This window comes from Geospiza fortis, unplaced genomic scaffold, assembly GCF_000277835.1.
Source record: "Geospiza fortis unplaced genomic scaffold, GeoFor_1.0 scaffold111, whole genome shotgun sequence".
NCBI lineage: Eukaryota > Metazoa > Chordata > Aves > Passeriformes > Thraupidae > Geospiza > Geospiza fortis.
Genome location: NW_005054321.1, coordinates 3,293,341 through 3,314,200, shown reverse-complemented (window position 1 = coordinate 3,314,200; position 20,860 = coordinate 3,293,341). Strand labels below are relative to the sequence as shown.

At 38.9% G+C, this 20,860-nt stretch overlaps 1 protein-coding gene across 1 annotated transcript in view; it reads left to right on the top strand.

Moving 5' to 3' along the window:
- The window catches only part of SAMD12 (sterile alpha motif domain containing 12), a 165,079-nt gene that overhangs the window by 28,423 nt on the left and 115,796 nt on the right, over positions 1 to 20,860 (top strand). The window contains exon 3 of the mRNA XM_005420723.2: positions 11,169 to 11,298. Within this exon, the coding sequence (XP_005420780.1) occupies positions 11,169 to 11,298 (130 nt within the window). The remainder of the gene's footprint in view (positions 1 to 11,168; positions 11,299 to 20,860) is intronic.

Below are 20,860 nucleotides of genomic sequence, written 5' to 3'. Positions count from 1 at the left end.
CAGGAAATCAAACTCCAGATGAGCCATTCCCCATCCAGTCAAAGAGGGGCACAAAAGGAGAGACTATGGGTCTCCTACAGCAATTTGCTAAAAGCCCAGAGCAATGGAATAAGACATGCGCAGTAGCAACAGTATTAATAGCAAAAGGGCCTGGGCTTCGTGGATCCCAGTGTGGGGGGTAAAACGGCATTGTAGTGCTAAAGTTCTTTTTCTGAATATAGGACTTCATAAGGATGATAAGTGAATACAGGAATTCCCTTATTAGGGAGAGAAGATTAGTTTCTCAAAAGTAATTAGCAATAAATTACATTGACATCAGAAGTGCTCTACTTGTTTTGAAAAATAAGTGATGGATCTGCCTTGTAGATAATTTATTTGAGAAATCCATTATGACCTTCTATACACAGGCATTGCAATGCTCTTGCATGAATCAGATGGTTGGGCTAATCTGACTCTTCTGTCAACATCTGGCTTTTTTCCTCCTGTTTTTGCTGGATGTCTTCTTGGGGAAGCAAGAGATTGACCTGTCAAGTCAGGCTCAGACCTTTTCTTACCTCTACTTACATACTATAAAGTTGTTCTCCTCAAAATGTATTTGGCTCAAGAAAACATAGTTAAGAGTCAACTGGCAAAGATATCTACAAAACTTTGATTGCTGCTGGGTCTAAAATGCCTTGGCTGCTGCACCTGCCTTCTGCATATGAATGAGCCTATCCATAAAGACTGAAAGTTGGCATGGAAAGGTTATCCTACTTCTTACAGTGCAAGCCTCTTAATTGGCGCATCTGCTGGAAGCAAAGGTGCCAAAAATGTGATTCACTTGGAGGGAGTAGATCTTGTAAGAAAGACTGTCATTTAATAGGGATTAAGATCCTCTCAGGATACTGGATGTTCTCCTTGTACAAATGTACTGTTGTTGAGCTAATGGTGGAATTAACCTCACTACTTGCTAACACTGAAGTAACAGCTTTTATAGCTCTTCTCTTATAGAAATGCTTCACTGTGTGTTTAAGGTGAAAAAATGGACCATCTACCTCTGATATACAGCAGCTATTAAAAAAGACACAGTATTGAGAATCTTCTCAACAGAACACTGTAATTATAAATAGCAGGAGTGAGGTGTGGCCAGTGCTGCACAGATTTATTATGCCAGGGAAATTCCGTTAGTAAATCCCCCAAATAAAAAAATAATAAAAATTGCCAGTATCATTAATGACAGCTCCCCAGAGGAAGGTAATACTGCCTCAGCAAAAGCAATATTGTGCCATTGATGTGTAATTCTTTAAAAAGCATGTCACCAAAAACAATATAACCCCCTCTGACACTCTTAACTACATGTTTCTGAGGTCCGGCTTAGCCTGTATTTGAACAATCTTTTGATTTCAATACCCTGAACATTTTGTTTCTACCAATGTTACCTGAAATCTCTGGAAAGACTAGGGTACTGCTCTGTACAACCTCTTTTTTCTCCCCCCCATTAAAGACCTATTTGTATTGTTGTTGAATCCCTAGTAAAGAAAATTATTTTGATAATCCTTAGAAAATTCTGCTATTAATCTACACATCATAATTTTAATCGCCACGTTTCAGTTCATAGCCATGATAATATGGATTATGTGAATATGAAACAAGTACATTTAAAGCTGTCATGGTCCTGTCTAGTTCTTCTCATTTCAGGGCAGCTTGTTTAGTGATTTGTACTGCTAACAATTGGTCATTGAGCTGTACTTGAAAGGATACAGTTAAGTGACTGAAGAACTGTAGATAAGGTATCATTAAATACATGTATTTATTAGTCAGATGTAGCCTTATGATTTACAAAACAAATACAGGCTGACCAACTGCCTTTAACTCTTTTTACTGAATTTGCAAGTGTAAATTCAGGACTTTGTTCTGTCTTTCATATCTCTACATTTTTAGCTCTTGGTTTTAGGTGCTTATTTTTCTATAAGTAAATAAGTCTATAAGGCAAAAAGTTTTAGTGTATTATTTCTAAGTTTGTACTAATTAAGCATTTTTCCAGTCTAGTTTGGCAAGTGGATTTTGTATTTTAGGTAATAAATTCTTCTGTGTGACCATCTTTAAATAAGTGTGTGAGAAATTCTGAGAAAATCGGTGTACCTACTTATATAGTTGTTTTGTATTTATTTAAATGGAATTCCTGATAAACAGTCTTGGTTTAGTTCAACTGTAGATACAGCTGCCTAATCTGTAACTTGCAGAGGTGCCAGAATTGGTTTAAAAAAAAGGAAAAAGTAGAAATGGAGACTCATTTGTAATTGTCAATTTCGTAGTACAGGTAGATTTTGTGTGGTTTCATTTCTTTTATTTTTTATTTAAATCTAGACATGAAGAAAATATTTTTTACAAATACTGAACTTCCTCAGAATTGGAATTTCAGTTGCTGTGAAAGTATTTCAGAGTTCAGGAGAATCTGTTGGGAAATGGGGAGGCTACATTTCATCACCATCTTAGTTATTACATATTCCTGTTTGCTTTCCTGTGTGTACCTCAATGAATTTGAACTTACAGCTCCATCAGGATGGGGCACTCTCCTGTGGCTAATCAGTGTCTGAAGAGAATATTCTGTGATGAAAACTTATGCCATGATTCTTCTTCCCAGTATGTGTAGTTCTTAGTCCTTGAGGCAAGATAAAAAATGAGCTAACCTGCAAGTTGTGTGTGTCATGTGGAGGATGAGTGCCTCAAATTTTTATTTTTGCTGAGGTGGAAGCTCAAGTGCAGTAAAAAACACATGCTAGTAGTAAAGTTAATTATTTGTTGTACATTACTATTAATCCAACACCACAAACTAAGATTCATTCTGTTTCATCTTTGGCTGAAGAGTTTTAGTAAACAGGCTAGAAAAAGTCAAGGAGGAACCTTTTTTCTTCATAGCTGTACAAGGCTGGTTAGTTGGGCACCTGCTGTGTAAGCAGAATTGTCTGTTCTCCAGAGCTATGCAGGATACAGAGTAAGTTTCTGTTTGTAAAACAAGAAGGATTTGTATTTCTTTGTGAAGACTGTAATCTGTTCTATAAGATAGTGGTGATCAGAGCCAGATTTGGACAGGTTTGAATGTCTGAGGTAGAGAAGGGGAATCAGAACCACATGAATGAAGTGTCAAAGAACTGACATACCTTGTGAGGTAGCAACACTCACCTCACCTCACTCCTCTCTTCCTTTTTCGTTTTCTCGGCAAATAACCAAAAGCAAATATTTAATTTTTGGATTGGAAGGAATCCACTGTGGTGAGTGAAAGGCTCTTAAATTTGCAAGATTAAAAATACAATTTTTTTACATGAAGTGAATTTTAAAACATTATATGCTTTGATTTGGATTTGGAGGTCAAAACCTAAAATTGATGGTGCTCCTGGTCCTACTTGTGATTTTATTGTTGGCCTGTCTGTCCAGTTGTGGCTTTCAGGATTTTTGATAGCAATTAGAATGATGTTAGGCTTTTGACAATGCTGAGGAGTGCTCTGTCTTCTCCTTTTTCATTCTGACATTTCAGTTCTTCACAGTTTGCTGATAGTGCCACTGCCATTTATATCAACACCTGCATCTGCCAGTCATGATTCTTGCTTTCAGAGTGGGATATTTAATGGAAAGGGAGAGCTCTCATGGGAAATGTGTCGCCTTATTTATCTTTGCCTGTTGTTTTGGTTCTGTCTTTATCCTGATCAGGATAAAGCTCAGTGATATTATTTGGATACCTTTAGCCTTTCCTATTGGTGGTTATACATGCAACAGCCTTCAGAGGGACTTAACTCCCTCTTACCAACTTCTCACTGAGATGAGTCTCATATTTCATAATTTGTTTCTCCTCCCCTCCCACCTCCCTCCCTTGCAGTCTGTTTGTAGTACACCTGTTTGTGGCACTGGTACAGAAGGTGCTGGATTGGGTCAATCCTGCTGCTGCTTGAAAGCCAGGGAAAGCCTCCCTCTTTGTTCAGTCTTTGAACAAGTGGTGGTGCTACATGGATTTGGGTTTCTCCTTGTGCAGAGCTGACTTTAAACACCACCAGGGCATTGTCTTGGCAGAGACAGCCCTTTATAATCCACTGGAGGCAACAAAAAGCAGCTGCTGAGTGAGTTGGGCCTTGGTGGTGTGAAAAGATGGAGAGACTCAGGAAGAGACAGGAGGCAGTGAACCACTGCTGCTCGTCTAGGAGGGAGCCCTGTAGCAGTGGCATTTTTTTCTCTCCTTTTCCTTCGGGAAGAGGAAGGATAAGAACAGAAAATCTACTTTACAGTAGATTTTTTACACTTTTCTCCTACCTTCCATGACCTCCCTGCCAATCTCCAGTCTTTCCCCTACCTGATCCTTTCTGGAGAGGGCTGTCCTGGTCCTGTTCACAGCTCAGAGCCCTGAGCTGCTGCTGGCCCAGAGTCCTCATCTCCTTCTCTAACTTTCTTCTTTCCCCCCCCAGTACCAGAAGACTGTCACCATCTGTTCAGTGTCTGGATTTCTGATCCAATTCAAGTTTTAAACATTCAGTCTTTTATCAGCAATCTTTTTAACATTCAATCTTATAAAAGACAAGCTGTCTTACAGTATTTTCCTAGTTTGTTTGTTTTGTAATAAACACATTTCCTTTGGTTTGTTGTTTTCATGTCTTCTTAGTATTAAAATTCTCAACAACATAGATGGGAACCCAATACAATGGAGATTTCAGTGGTTTTATGGCATTTCCTATTACTGTAATTTTCTTCTGTCTTTGCTGGAAAAATCAGTAAGTATAAACTATCTGACTATCTGAGAAAATGTATTTCTAAACCAAAATGTACCCTTTCCACATTTTTCAATATTTTAAGATAACACATTCACAAGTGTGGTTCTTTTTTTTTTTCCTTGATGTAAAGCCACATTTATGTTAGCCATTGATTCTGAATTCTGTATAAGCAGTTTAATGTTGGAAAAGTAATTTGGAATATATGATATTTTCTCAGCTTTAGAAATATATCTCAAGCATGTTTTAAAAGAAAATCATGTTTTTGAAGTTCTTACTTGTCATTGCTGTTCCTGCTGCTTCTTATCATAAAATGATGAAGATGATGCTGTTAGTCTTGCTTCTGGAGCAGCCTGAAAGATTTCATAACTTAGATCACTCCTGGAGCTGTGTAGTAAAGTTCCCTGCTTTATGTATCTGTGTCAGATAAACATGAAATTTTATTTTTATAATTTTTAAATATATCATTGACCATTTGTAGTTTGCTTTCAGGAGGCATTATGTTTTGGTTTAAGAAATATTTCCTTCTTAACTTGATGTATGAAACAATCCCATTTCTTTCCTTCCAGTCTCTTCCTCTGAGCACAGACATGTCAATGGTTTTCTGACCCATTTTAAGGTTTCCTGCCCCAGCTGACTCTGTATTATTCTTGTGACAGCCACCCATACTGCTCTCTCTGTCCCTGCTAGGTCACAATGACCTTATTGCTTCTTTCCTTTGCTTGTCTCATGTCACCCCTCACAGCTGAGTCCCCTTTTCCCTCAAACTGCCTGACTGGGCTGACATAATGGTTCAGCATTGGGCAGTTGTGTCTGAAGCACAGCTGGAAGAACCCACACTGCTGGTCTAATAAATTGTGGCACTTCTCCATGTAGCCTTGCCTTGCTTGTGTTCTATTTTCACCTGGAATAGACTTGGGTTTCTTCTTAGTTGCTGGTACAGTGCTTTGTTTTGGGTTCAGTAAGAGAATAATGTTGGTAACACATGAGTGTTCTGGTTATTGCTAAGCTGTGCTTGCCCTGAGTCAAAGACTCTTCAGTGTTTCATGCTTTGCCTTTGAGAAGCTGTAGCAGAAGCTGGGAGAGAGCATGGTCAGGACAGGTGATCCAAGCTGGTATGTTCCATAGGATATCCACTTTTGGTATGAAAACCCAAGTTGTCATACTAAAAATGGATATCCTATGGAATATAGTCCATTCCATAGGATATAATTTTTCGTATGAAAACCTGGATGGGTGTTGGCCAGCATGCTGGTTTCATCTGGGGTAGCGTTAATTTCCTTCACAGTGGCTAGTATGGGACTATGTTTTGGATTTGTGCTGAGCACAAAGTTGATAATACAGAGATGTTTTTGTTATTGCTGAGCAGAGCTTGCACAGAGCCAAGGCCTTTTCTGCTTTTCATAGGTCCACGGTGGAGAGGAAATTGGGAGTGCCTGGGAGGCTGGGAGGAGACACAGCCAGCACAGGTGACCCAAACTGGCCTAAGGGAAATTCCAGACCATATGACATCATGCTCAGGATATAAAGGCAGGGGAAGAAAGGACAAGGAACAATGTTTGGAGTGATGGTGTTTGTCTTCCCAAGTCACTGCTACGTGTGATGGGGCCCTGCTCTCCGGGAGATGGCTGAACACCTGCCTGCCGGTGGGAAGCAGTGAAATTAATTCCTTGTTTTCCTTGCTCATGTGTGTGGCTTTTGTTTTCCCTATTAAATTGTCTTTATCTCAACCCATGAGTTTTCTGGCTTTTACCTTTCTGATTCTCTCCCTGACCCCACAGATGCGAGAGGGAGTGGGCGGCTGCCTGGGGCTTGGCTGCTGGCTGGGGTTAAACCACAGCAGCCAGGAGGAGCCTGGCTCTGCAGATGGGCTGGGTATTGCTGAGCAAGTGGTGAGCAGTTGTATTGGGCATCACTTGTTTTACTGGGGGGTTATTTTCTTTCTCTTTCTTCCCTTTCTTTTTAGTCACTATCATTAGTATCATCATTATATTATAATTGGTACTATAAACATTAATACTGTTGTATTTTACTTTGTTTCACTTATTAAACTCTTCTTATACCAGCCCATGAGTTTAACTTTTTTTATCTGGTTCTTCTCCCCATTCCACTGGGGGAGCAAGTGAGTGAGCATCTGTGTGGTATTTACCTGCTGGCAGAGTCTAAACTGTGACAGTCCTTTGGCCAGCACGGCTGTAACAAAATTGGTTCTGCTTTGTCTTTTTCTAGTTAAACTGAAAACCCCAGAGCAGAGTCTCTCAAGATGTATATTGGAGCAGGATCTGCTCCAGTAATGCTTTCAGCAGTGCCTTTTTTATCCATCTGTTTCATAAAAGAAACAGTGGGGTCTGACTTCGGGTAAATTTGAATGTAAATATGCATTGACCATGCTTACATGTCAAGATCAGTATGTTGGCAAACCAGATGTTACAAACAGTGTGAGACAGCCTTATTTCAGCAAACCTGCAGCCCTGTTTGACTGGGCACCCTCATCTCCACAGTCCCTGACTTTTGTAATCTGAGCAGGTTTGTAAATACACTAAATGTTAGAGTTGAAGAAGCACTTTCAGATAGCTTGTCTCAAAGTATGTAGTGTAGTTTAAATTATGAGATTGAATCCTTCATCACTCAAAAATACAGAGGCCCTTTCTTTCTGGAGTAAAATATGATAAATAAAGACAAATTCTGGTGAATAAATTGACCTTCAACCTGGCAGGCTTGGTAAATTGCACCTGGAAGGCTGAAGAGATAACTTGTCCCTCATTGCTTAGGAAGAGCAGAGCTTGGTAGCTGATGCTATTCTGAATACTAAAATACACTCTCTAGTAATGCACAGGCTGTAGGTTTTAGTTGTTTATTTATTTATTCTTGAGTTAGTGATGTTGAGTACTATCTTCCCTGCACCAAGGAACAAAGAGAGCATGAAATTTCATCAAGTAGTAAATATGTTTTATCTTCTTCTTGGCAGTCATTTTTATGTTTTGAGATGCATGTAACAAAAGCTGGGGTTGGGCAGTCTAGAAGAAAAAGTTTGTCACAAAATCCTGAAGAAACAGGTTTTCCTTCAAATATACAAGAAAAGACCAGAATACTGTAGACTTTTATTCTCATTACATCTATATCTGGCACAAGATTTGGCATAGCATTTGGCAAGATTAAAACTATTACAGAGTTGCCAGCAAAGGGTGATTTTAGTATTAGTTTATGTCAGGAAAATTAAAAGGAAGGCCAGATCAAAGGTATTTTTAAAAATACATTATTTTATTTTAATCAATTTGGGCCTATTCTTTGACTGAGCTAAGAAACAGAAATACAATAAAACACACTATGTTTTTCACCTGTCTAGGTAGCTCATATGTAGTTAAAGGCAGGGGTGTCTTTTAGTAGGTATGTTTAGGGTACAGGTAATTTTCTTTGGTTTACTGGGAGGTTTTTTGTATGAGATATAGCCTTCAGAGCAGGGAAGAAACTAAGAAATGAATTTTGTGGGAGGAAGGCATATTTTTAGGAACCTTTCATTTGGAGCATCTGGTTAGAAAATATTTTGGGTATGATGTTCCAAAAATGAAAGTGAAGACATGCTTTAGAACCATTGCTTTAAACCCCCTTTATTCCTCTAATTCATCAAGTCCTGAGAAATTAGAAAATTAAACCTAACATTTCTTATTGTCAATGTAAAAATGTCCTCTTTGGACTGTAGTTATAAGTTTAAATGTTTCTATCACAGTTCCAAACATTGAAGAAGTCAGCTGTATGTATGCATGCTTGCTGTGCAGCGATCTGTATATCGCATGGCATAAAAGATGGTTTGAAACCATCTTTCAGTTCTGTAGGCACAGGGGAATGTGTTAAATTTGTACTGTAATTGTTAATAACTTGTATTTTGGATATTTAACACAATGTTGCCTAAACCTTTTAAGAGGACAATAGTTGCTGAACTGAAAAGAACAACCTCTTGATTTAAACAAACATTGGCACTGCTTTTGTACTTTCAGCTAGGAATAAGTAGACTGTAAGTCTATAGCTAGCTGTATGTATTTGCATACAAATATTTATCATTTAAGTATTTTTGTGATGTACCAGAAAAATTATTAACCATTTATTTTTCAAGGGCTGACAGACTTTCCTCTAGTCTTCAAAAATTCCAATGCAAAAAAAAAAAAATCTTTAAACTTAAGCAGTAACATATAAAGATAGACAGTGAAGTCTTGAGCCTGTTACTCAGGGATTTCTATGGAATCAGAGTGCTTGTGTCACGTGGCTACTTTTGCTTGTTTATTTCTTTGATGTAATTTGAGGAGGACACCCGTTTATATCTGTATGTAACAAAAAACCAGCTAACTGATCACTTAATATTGGACTCTTCGTTGAAATTCAGTTTCTTCTTTGACTTAAACAGCAGTAACAAGGAGACCAGAGAAGTTTGAAGGCCCTTTGATCTCTTGGGTTGCATGAGGAGCTGGGAGCTCCGGGGCAGCTGCTCTCCTTGCAGAGGCTGTGCCTTCTCCAGACCAGTGTGGGCTCCTGTGTGTGTAGAAGACTGATGAGCTGCTCAGAAAGGGCAGTGCTAGGGCAAGTGCTGTCCTGGTTTTTGTGCACCCTCAGCACCTCTGGAAGTTTCTTCTGTGAAAGCCACATCTGTCAGTCAAGCTTCTGTATTTTGGTGGGTGGCAGCAGCAGAGGAGACTGATTCTTTGTGGTGGTTTTGTACATTATTATTATACCTCTAAATATGGATGATGCCTATTAGCATGTTTGAAACAGGATTCATGTTTCTGATGAGTTTATTTTTTTTTCAAACTAAAAAAGGCTGAGCTATGGGATGTGCATTGTATTATATATTCAACCATGATTTTCCTACTGTTTTTTCAACTTCTACACGGGCAATAAAAAAGAGATAGGGACAACTGGACATGAGAAATTCAAGGCACATTTGCCTGCTGGATTTTTAGGTCTGCCATAATCCCTGACCCTAACTTACTATCTTTGCATGACGTACTTTATGGACTTAATAGGACATGCACAGCACTAGCTTAAAATTGCTTTGGTCTTTAGGGCTTCTGGTAATGAAAAATTTGAAAGCAACTTTGTGAAAGTCTGTCTAACAAAGTGCATCTGAGCAAATGCTGGGATAAACCCTGGCTGGTGACGTTAAGGGAGTCTGCCATGAGTCCTAATGGAGAAGATGGGTTGAGATGACATTCCCCTTCACCTCAAATTTGTACAGAGAAACTTCTCTTGAAACTTTTACACCACAGGGAGCTGGAGGACAGTATTCTGCATGCATAGCACTCAAACAGACACTTTGATTTTATTCCCTAGACTCACTCCTTGATAAAATGTGAAGTAAATGTATACATTGATGTTCACACCCACTTACATCAGCAGTGTCCAGTGAAACATTTATTGTTGGTAATACATGCCAATCTGTTTAAAGTTTCTTTAGTCTTTTGGGCAGATCGTGTTGCAGGAAAAAAAAAGATTAAATCACTTAGAATATTTTTTTCCTACTTTTTTGCCTACTTTGACAAGAGGTTTTAAATTCCTGCAGTTGAGGTAGCTTAGAACTCAGCATTCTTACACAGTTAAAAAAAGTGTATGTGCTAAGGTGAATTGTTTGGTTAAATGAAATGCATATAATAAGGCAATCAATTTATGAATATTTATTTATAAACTGCTAATCTATTATAAAATGGAATTCTATGGAAAGTATTGAACAGTGTTATTTTTAAAAATTATTACTCATTTATAAGGGATCAGCTGATTGAAGTGGGAGTCCTACTTAGTTCATGTAAAGGTTATTGTAGAAAAGTTAAAGGTAAAAAGGAAACAGAAAAACTATAGCTGCTTGTGAACATCATTAAAGTTAGGAATTTTGTCAGCTGAAATGTTCAGTGTGAATCAATATTACCAGCTCCATGTCCACTGGTGTGTAGTCTCCTCTTCCCAGACAAAACCAGTCTTCAGGCTTGTTGGCACCAAAGGCCTTTGTTGCAAGATCTTCTGTCACTGTAGTTGAGGACCATGCCTGGCCAGAGGATACTCCTGATCTTCTGTGATTGTATCCAAATCGGGGCACAAATATACAACTCTCCTGTGAGTTTGAACTATTCAAAGTGTGTATCTGTTATCCTTTGGCTGTAGTCATTGGTCACTCTTAAAACTATTTATTCAAGTACAGTATGGTTCTGTGATGCAAAGAACATGAAAGCAATGGAAAGTAATGTTAAAGAACCTTCCACTGTGTGTGATTCCTGTGTGATTATTTGAACAGCAGGGTCTTGTGGAATGGGCTGGCTATTACTGGACATCTGTCAGAGCAGCTCCTGTTTTACATTTAATATTTTAATATCATATATGGAGGTGACAGATTAATAGTTCTGAAATTTGTGTGCAGACTAAACATCATTTCTGTTCTTCATTCTCTGTTCCTAGTCTGGGACTGTGAAGCTGACTAAGCCTGTGGCGTTATGGACCCAGCAGGATGTCTGCAAATGGCTGAAGAAACATTGCCCTAATCAGTATCAAATCTACAGTGAGTCATTCAAACAGCATGACATAACTGGTAAAGTATGCACTATCAGCAATATTTTACTGACTTAAAATGTGGTGAATTGTTTTACTTTGCTGTTAATAGATTGTGACTGTGCACTGAGGGCTTTTTGTTGAATGTGTGACTAGAGTTACAAGATTTAGAGCAGAGGGAGTATTCCAGCTTTCATTGGATATGGAAAGTAATATCCTCATTTCTTTAAAAGGCAGTTTCAGATAATACAGGGTCAATATAATAAGGAAAGAAATCAGTCTGTATGTAAGTGAAGGCCTCACCCTGTTCATTCCAAATAAAAAAAACCAAAACCCAACCATAAAGAAACATCCTATTAGGAAAATGTAATTTATGTAAATTTTGTCTTTCATTGAGGTGTTTGACCTTGAATACATATTCTTTTTTTGTGCCTCTGCCCACTCTTTTTTAAAAAAAGTTAATCTTTGTGTTCTTAATATGTAGGGTAGGAAGTGATCCCAACTGAGCCCCTCCCTTAGGCTGAAGCAGGATCAGTACAGCAAGTTCATTTCTGACAGATGTTTGTCTAGCTTTGTTATGGAAATCTTGCAATGAAACAGATTTTTGCATCTCTCTATTCCAGTATTTTATGGTTCTTAAAGTTAGTATTTTCCTAGGATCAATGTAAAATCAATCTGAACTATTATTTCCAGCCAGAACCCCTGATTTCTGTCCAAAATGTGCCTTGAGTACAGCCAGCTACTCTTTCGGACTGTCTTTCCTTCACTGTATAGGGTGTTGCTTCTCAGCTGCACGTACTTTCCTTGCCTAGTGTAAAAAATATTTATTTGTTCTATCATGGTTACTCAACAAATACACATAGGACCTCCAAACCTACAAAACTGGATCTCTTTTCTTAAAAGAATATATTGAATGCAAAATTGTATTGTGTTCTTATTTACTTTAGAAATTGATATTGATCCTGTTGATCTGCTTGACTTGTTAACTCCTACTCAGTTTGCTGTAGTTGTCTTTTGGCTCATCACTTTGAATTGGCATGAGTTTAGCAAATATAACTTGGGAGTTAAATAGCATTTTAGCTCATATACCAAATAGTAATTAATCTGTAATTAATTGTAAGTTTAATATGGAACACTGATTTGTTCTCTGCAGTGGTGGTATACAAAACTGGAAATTGGCATTCTGCCATTTAATGTTAAGCAAGAATTTGAGTTTCACGTACAAATTTCAGTCTTAACAATAACATGTTGTTAACTGATGTGTGTTTCAGTCACTGTCTGATCACGTACATGTGTACTTGTGTTGTTTCCAATTTTGCCTTCATTCCTGTTGCTATTTTCTTTCTGATAATATGTGAATGATTGCAAATATGACAAACTGCCCATATTTGTTTACTATGTAGCCATGAGTACATGTACACAAATGTAAGAGGTGGCTTGTATTGGTTTGCTTCATGTTAAGGTTTAGTACATAACCATTGTGCCCATTTCCTCTCAGTCACCATCTGCTGAATGCAGTCTGTGGGATTGTAGTCTGTGTCTCCACCCATGTGTACAGAGCTGACTGCATCCAGAGCACTACCAGAGGAAAATGAAGCTATTTTAAAATATTTTCTAGTACTGCTTTACTATATTCTCTTTCTAGAACTAAGGCACTGTGAAATGAAGTTGAAAGGAAGACATTTTCATTTCAGCATAAACACTGATGGAAACTGTGGAATTTCATTGCAGATGTGCAAAACTTTGAACTTTATAGACCTCTATGGAAAAGAGGGATTGAGATAAATCTTTCTTACTTTACACAAAAGAGGTATAAGGGAAAATATTGGTATGAGTGTTAGAAAATAAATCTGCAGGAAAGAACTTCAATTCAGCAACTACCAAAGAAGAAACACAATCAGTATCTGTGCAGATTTTATAAAAGTATATTGTGATAATATTGTGAGTGGAATCATTAACTCAGGAGGATATTTCCAGCACTGTTGGTCCCCATGACTCTGATTATTTGAAATCTAATAAAGGGAAAGAACAGAGGATTTGTGGCTCAGAAAAAGTAGAGCGCAGAAGGACCATGGAAACTAATGTGAAGATTAAGCCAAGGTAGTGTAACTGTTCCCAGATATGGCTGTGGAAAATTGATGTGATTGATGAAAATCTCAGGAATTAATGTGACTTTACGGGCTGTTTTGATATGGAAAAATATGATAGAAAAGTTCTTGAAGAAAGTGACACAAAAATGATATTTAAACTTTATTTGAAGATAAAATCTAAGGCATGGTCATAAGCAAGGAAAATAATCTTGAGCAAACATATCTAACAGTCGTTAATATAGATATTGAGAAGTGTGGCTTGTACTTTAGACTCTTGAGACTCTTGCTGATTAAAGTTTATTGAGTTGTGGACAAAGATGAAACCAAAACTATCCTTTTCTTTGTGGAGATTTATACCTTTTTGCTACTTCTGATAAAGAGCAGCTGCAGATGTATACGAAAAAATTCTTCATCTGGAAACTTACCTAATAAGAAAAAAGATATTCATATCAACAGTGATGTTGAGGACATCATGGGGTGGGCACAGTGTACTCTCATCAGATTTGCAGATGACAGCAAATGGTGAGTACCAGTCTATAGATTCAAATAGGGACAATCCGTAGGGATCTAGGCATGGGGACCAGACACTGGCAGGGAAGCATCAACAGGACCCTTATGACATTCAACAAGGACAATTGCAAAGTTGTGCTGCTGGGAAGGCTGAGGCTCTTGCACCCCGCTGAAACTGGAGCTGACTGGCTGGGAAGTGGCTCTAGTGAAGAGGACCTTGATGGTCAGGAAGACAAAATGAGCCAGTGTTATCCCTTGCAGCAAAGAATGCTGTCACTATCCACAGGAACATAGTAACCTGATCAAGAGTAGTCATACCGTTCTTAGATGTCCAGTGCAAGTCAGGATGAGGGCTGCAAAGATGCCCAGGGCTGGAGTTCTTGCTGTGTGACCTTGCAACACCACAGTGACCTGTGGATTGAAGGAGCTGGGCTTGTTCAGTCTAGGGGAGAGGCAGCTTGCCAGCATGGGATTGGAGCACTAGCAGCAGCTCCCACTATACAGGAGGATTTGTCAAAAAGATGGAACCTGACCCTTTGCAGTGATGTATGAGAGACACGAGGCTGAGGCTGAAAATAAGGAGAAGCTTTCTTCCCTCTTGAGGACTTTTAAGCTTTGGAATGGGTTGCTCAGTTTCTGTTCTGGGAAGGTTTCAAGCCCCAGCAGGATAAAACCTTGAGAAACCCAATATGATCTCATAGCTGACTTTGTTTTAAGCTGGAAGTTGGACTAGAAATCTGCTGGGGTCCCTTCCAATCTGAATTCTTCTGTGGTCCTATGATTTGCTGAGTACTTACTAAGTACCTCAGAACCAACCAGTGAAATGCATTTTGTGGCCAGTTAGGGAGAATAAAATATGGAATAGTCTAATAAGAAACTGTGGGACTTTTTAATACATTAAGTCCTTGTATTCAGGGAGTAGAGCATGTGGTTGACTTACTCAGCAACAGGTGAGAAGTATTTTAAGGTGCTGAACCCAAAGACAGAGCAGAAAGAATTTGAAGCAGTAATAGTGAGGAAGATCGAAAGGCACCTGGCAGGAATCAGCAGTGGTGGGAAAAATAAGAAAAGGGAAGAAAAAAATGATGGTGGCCTGTACAACAAAGAAGGCAATGCCGTGGTAGGGTCATGTCACTAGAGGCTCTGCAACAGGTGTTGGCATTTACACCAGTGTGAGGAGACCAAAAGTTGCATTGACCTGCCAGTTTTTATACTGGTATATTCCTGGAGATAAAACTGAGAAATGGACCTTGCTCTGTGTGCATCTGTGACTTTGAATTTGCTGGGCAGCAGTACTTTTAGATGACTGGTGAATTCTAGAGAGATGACTTCTTTGATGGACTTATCCTGTACCATTGAAGCAAATGAAGATTTTTCCAATATCTCAGCATTAACAGGAACAAGACTGGACATAGATTGACTAAGGAATAACTATTTGGGGATAAATGGTCCATTGACAAAGTAAGAAACCAGATGTCTAAGTAATTGTTCATGGATGTATGAGGGAAGGGAAGGGAAGGGAAGGGAAGGGAAGGGAAGGGAAGGGAAGGGAAGGGAAGGGAAGGGAAGGAGAAAAAGGAAAAAAGAAAAGAAACCCTGCTTCATGTTTTGTTTTTACACCATGTTCCCCAGTGTGCTAGTGCATGTCTTCAGAGTAAGAGGTTTTAATGCTATGATCATTAAACAAACCTCATTCTGTCAAAGTAATACCCAAGAGGTACCTTGTTCCAATTGAAGAAATTTGGTAGGAGGTACTTAAAAGGAGTCAAACCTTTTAAAATTAAAATTTTAAGAAGGAAAGGAACAGGACTCAAGAAAATCTCATTTTAGTTTTAGAAGGGACCAGAACTTCTGAATATTCATTAAATACCAAATGGCACCTTGGAAAATGAAATATGAATTGATACTGAAAACCTGCTGCAAATAGTCTTAAAATCTGCTAATTCTAGATCTTCTAAAGATGCTTGCACAAGTGAGCTTTATTGACATAAATAAGCTTTATGACATGAAATTCATATAAAATTATCTTTTCAAAATCAGCATTGATTTTTTTTCACTTCAGTAATATATTTATAGATGTTAGGGTTTATCATATCAGATGAAATGTTCAAGTTATTTTATGTTTTAATGAAGAGATAGTCTCATGGTTTAAGATACTACACTGGAATTTGGAGATCTCTTGTCTCAATTTCAGTTTACTCTGGAAATACACTGGAACTTTATTTAGGAAGCATACTGAATCCTTAGAGTCTAAGTTATTCTCTCTCTATACAGAGAAAGGGTTTTTTTAAATCAAAGTGTTCCCAGATATCTTTCCGATTTTTAGAACATATATAATTTATTTCTGCCCTTTGTTTCATGGGCCTCAGGTGAGTTTTGTGGTGCAGCCAGTGCAGTGACTTGGGGATGAAAGGTGTACAGTGGACTGCAGGGCCCCGTGTTTCATTCCTGGCTCCAGGGCAGGAAGGGTGACCAAAAGCAGGAAAGCAGGTGGGTTTATTCACTGTGGCGAGACCTCCTGAACATATTCATCATTTGCCATATGTTTTGGTTGATGTACAACAGAGATAAAGATTTCAGTGTTGTGATATATGTATAAAAGATACTATTTGAGTCAATCAAGCCTTCCTCTTAACAGGTCTGTTTCATTTGGAACAACTTCTGCTCACTTCCTGACCTTCCCTTGGCAAGTGATTCCAACATTATCTTTCATCCTTCCATTATTGATGAGTATTACACTCACTCAGAATATCTCTTGTGCCAATGATACAACACACCTCATGTGAGGCCTGATGCAAGAAGCAAAATGAGGTCTTCTGTAAAGTGGCCTTTGTAGGTGTCCCCCAGCTGTTTCCTGACACCTGTCCCTCGAGAGTCTTCTCACAAATCCTGCTGTTGTTACACTGCAGAAGACTACATAAACCAGCATCTTTTGTTAGATTATCTTATTGGACATTGTTTTATTGTCCCTTAAAAACTGTCACAACCTATTTTAGGTTGTTATTGGTAGAGGCATGTTTATGATCAGGTTGGGACTGATACCAAGAAGAGAAGGTCCTGGATCAATGTGTTGTAGGAAAAGTACTCAAGCCTCCTTTAAAATACTATTAAGTTTCTCTTTGCTTGGTCCCAAACTCTAGCAAGTTTTGAGCATTCTTCAGCACTGTCATATATCTGAGAAAGAACCTTCATTGTGTCTAAATTGAGGGTATTTCCAATAAAGTATTAGTTACCTTCCTTGTTTTGCATGTGACAGTCTCTTCAGCACAACAGATGTCTTCTGCCAAGCAGTGTTAGTCTGATGGTGGAGAGCAGAAGCAACTTTCATCTCCAGCCATCTCTGGGCAGCTCTTCCCTTCTCTGTGGTGCAAAGTGTAAACCAGCCTTACCCTCAGTCCTTATTTATGCCACTTTTCCATGCTCTTTCTGTGAGGTCTTAACACCAATGTTGGTTGGTGGGCTGTCAAATCAATCCTGACTACATCCATCTGCAGTTTAAAAAATAAAATAAAATCATGGTTTCACCCTGGAGAGAGCTTTTATTCTGCTGTCTTGGTAAGGTCAGGCCTATTTGCAGCATTCTTTGTGATGCTTATGTTGGAAAATGTGAGGGACTGAAGAGTTTTCCCTGTTTCATACTTGGCTGCTCTCAAATTTTTAACATGTGGAACACATCAAAGAGTGATGATGTTGGGATAAGGCTTCTGTTTGCATAATATGTGGCAACTGTTCTTTTTGCATGGAAGATATCAGAAATATATTAATGTAGTCCTGTGTTTATGTAGCATAGAATTGAAAGAAGTTGGAAAAGTAGAAATATTTTTTCAATATTCAGCCTCCTACTGACATAGAAAATTTTGTGTGAAAGTAATGTTTTCTCATGTCTCAGCAGTGGTTTCTGGGTCTTTTCAGTCAGGTGTTAGCTCATAAAACATATAGCAAAATTCCACAGCATGCGACAAAGCTGCGGTGGCTGCTGAGAGATCTGGTTTGGCCAGGAAGGCTCATCTGCAGTCAAGAAGGGGGCAGTGAGGCATTCAAACACTTCATGGGAGTTGTAACTTAATTATTAACATAGTGGATTATTTTCTGATCAGTTGTCTTTTCTGTGATAAATAATCTGTGGAGTTCATTAATTAGTAATGAAATTGATATTTTTTTCTCCTCTGTGCACAAACCAGTGGGGAGTGTTTGGTGCTCTTATTTGTTACATAAGATTCTATGTGGAAGAAGTGATAATATAATCTGTTCTGTTTGGTAGAAAAGGGAACTTGATAAAGGGCAATGGAGGCATTTTTTGCCCTTGCTTGTCAATGATGTTAAATTCTATGTCTGCTAAATTCAGAATGAAGTTTCCATGCTCCTAATCCATTATCAGCTGTGAGATCTGCTGTGCAAGTAGCTGATGAATGTTTTGCACTGTCTTAGTTTCCTGTCTTAGTGGATATTTTTTGGGTCAAGCAGCTTTTCCTTGGTACGCTCTATCCACTTTACCTGAGAAGATCTCTCACGGTCTCAGTAAACAGTTGCTCTACAGCATATTCAGAAGTGAATTGTATTCTAGCTGACCCTTTTTCATCCCTCCAGTATTCAGTAAAGCTGTGGTAGCCAGATTTGCTGTAGCTGTTACTCCTGCCTGATGCAGAGCACAGAATCCAAATAATCTTTGAACTGAAAAGCATAATTCCAGTCCTTCAGCTTCAGATTTGAAATTCCCTGTCAACTTAGCAGAGATGAGTTCTTCTGTATTCTTAGAGTATGAACATTTAGGAGAGAGAAGAAAAATGTATATTGCTCTTCATTTGAAGCAGTGTTTAATTGTTCCTTGGTACTTACTCTTCATATGCTGTCAGATGGGGAATTAATGTTTCATAATTACACATGCAATGATAATTGGATTATTCGTTCCCTCTAACACAAGGGTTTTTCATTTTTAATTTAATCTTGTTATATTTACTTTAATTTTTTTTTCTAACTAGAGATCATACCATGTTTTACTGTACTTCTTGGAAAGATCTTTGTTGTACAGTCCTTGTAAACCTGATCCCCTGTATTCTCTACAGAACACTGATTCACATCAATATCGTGCACAATGCACTGCCAGAAACTCTCACCATGGCAGCCAGTTTCAAAATCAATTTCTGTTCCTTACTCAGAAGAGATCTAAAAATGTGAATTAGGGTGAGATATGGAAAAGTGTATCAAATGTCTTAGCAAAACCTATTTCAGGAATTCTCAAACTATATTGTAAAGCTTTGTGATATTTCCTAGTTTGCTGATAAGGCTGCACAGTGTATCTACAAGAAGAACTGAACACTGATTGTGATCCACTGACAGAGCCAAAAAGCTTAAGAGCTGCTGATGTAGCCGTTGGGTGCTTACCCATCTATCTTAGGTAAGTCAGGCATCCACCTTCAGTGGGATTTGTAAAACCAAGGGTAACAGGGTGAATTACTGGAGTAGTAAGTGGAGAGGAAATTATTACCTTCAAGCAGATGAATTTAGTGGACTTCATATAGCTAAGAGAAGATGTTATGAAAACAACCCTTTTATGTTCACCCTATTTCCTTTGTTCACCTTTTGTTTTGTGATCCTTCTCATGCTCTTCATGAAGCCTGCTTTTTATCAACTATTTTGTTTTTAGCTGCTTTACAGGGTTATTGATTACTTTATTAAAAGTTCTAACATTTTGGCCAATATCAAAGCTCTACTCTCTCCTTTTATTTCTTAGGATGTTTTTTCCTACATTTTTGGATCTATCACTAACTGTTAGTTAGAATTCTTATTTCCCATCAAGTCAGGCTTCTCTGCAACACTTCAGAAGTTTTGGATCCCATTCCAGTGTACCAGGAAAATAAATGGGAGATATTACAGGGTCTCCTTTCAGGTAACTTTTGCTGTTGTTTGGGAAGAAATATTTGTTGCTTTTGCTGTGCAACTGCAACATCAATTTTATGGCTCAGTTGTAGGTAAGGAAAACTTAGATGAGGAAAACTAGACTGATTAAGTGGAGGAGTTGTTAGAAGACCATACAGTTCTTCATTTTGAAAAAGTGAATTAATTTGCTGCTTAGTGGGTGTGTGTTTGTGATATCAGTGAGCAGCTAGAGCTGATTCTTTTTATTTCAGCTTGTTACTTGCCAGCGTTTGCTATTCATGATACAGGGATTTAGTTTTAGTATAATCTTATAATTATTTGGTAGTGTTCCTCAGTCTAATAACACATCCAGCCTGACGGTGAAATGCAAAAGGAAGCTCCTGATATCTGAACCTGGATGAAGCCACGGCTGGGAGTTTGACCTCTATTTTGAACAAGGAAGAATTTCTTCACTGAGTGGGGGTGGTCAGGCATTGGAAGAAGCTGTGCAGGGAGGTGTTGGAGTCCACATCCCTAGAAACGCTCAAGAAATGTCTGGACATGACATTTAGTGCTGTATGGTTTTGTTGCCATGGTGGTGTTGTTTGGCCAAAGACTAGACTTGATCTTGGAGGTCTTTTCCAACCTTAATGATTCTGTGATTCTAAGCGCATATTTAATCTCTCTCATCCAGTTGGTCTGCAATATCCCATGTTCCTTCTCTCACCTCTGACTGGCTGTTGCCTCCAGATGCCCTCCACCAATTATGCTGTGATTCTGGCTTCTCCGTGGTCTCTGGTTTATAATAGATACGTAGACAACGACTCCACTCTTGCACCAACTCTGTCACAACTGGATTAACCACATCTGTCCCAGCCCTGTGTTCTCAGCTGTGTTCCGTTTCCTCTGCCGAGACTCTAGGCACGGCCCACAGGAATTGGGCTGGCTTCTGCCGCTGCCCTCTCCCGAATTCCCCCTGGACAAACAGCCCCTGCAGCCCTGGGGACATCCCCGCAGTGCCTCAGCCCCTCGGAGCCCCTGCAGCCCTGGGCACTTCCCCGCAGTGCCTCAGCCCCTCGGAGCCCCCCGCAGTGCCTCAGCCCCTCGGAGCCCCTGCAGCCCTCGGCACCTCCCCGCAGTGCCTCA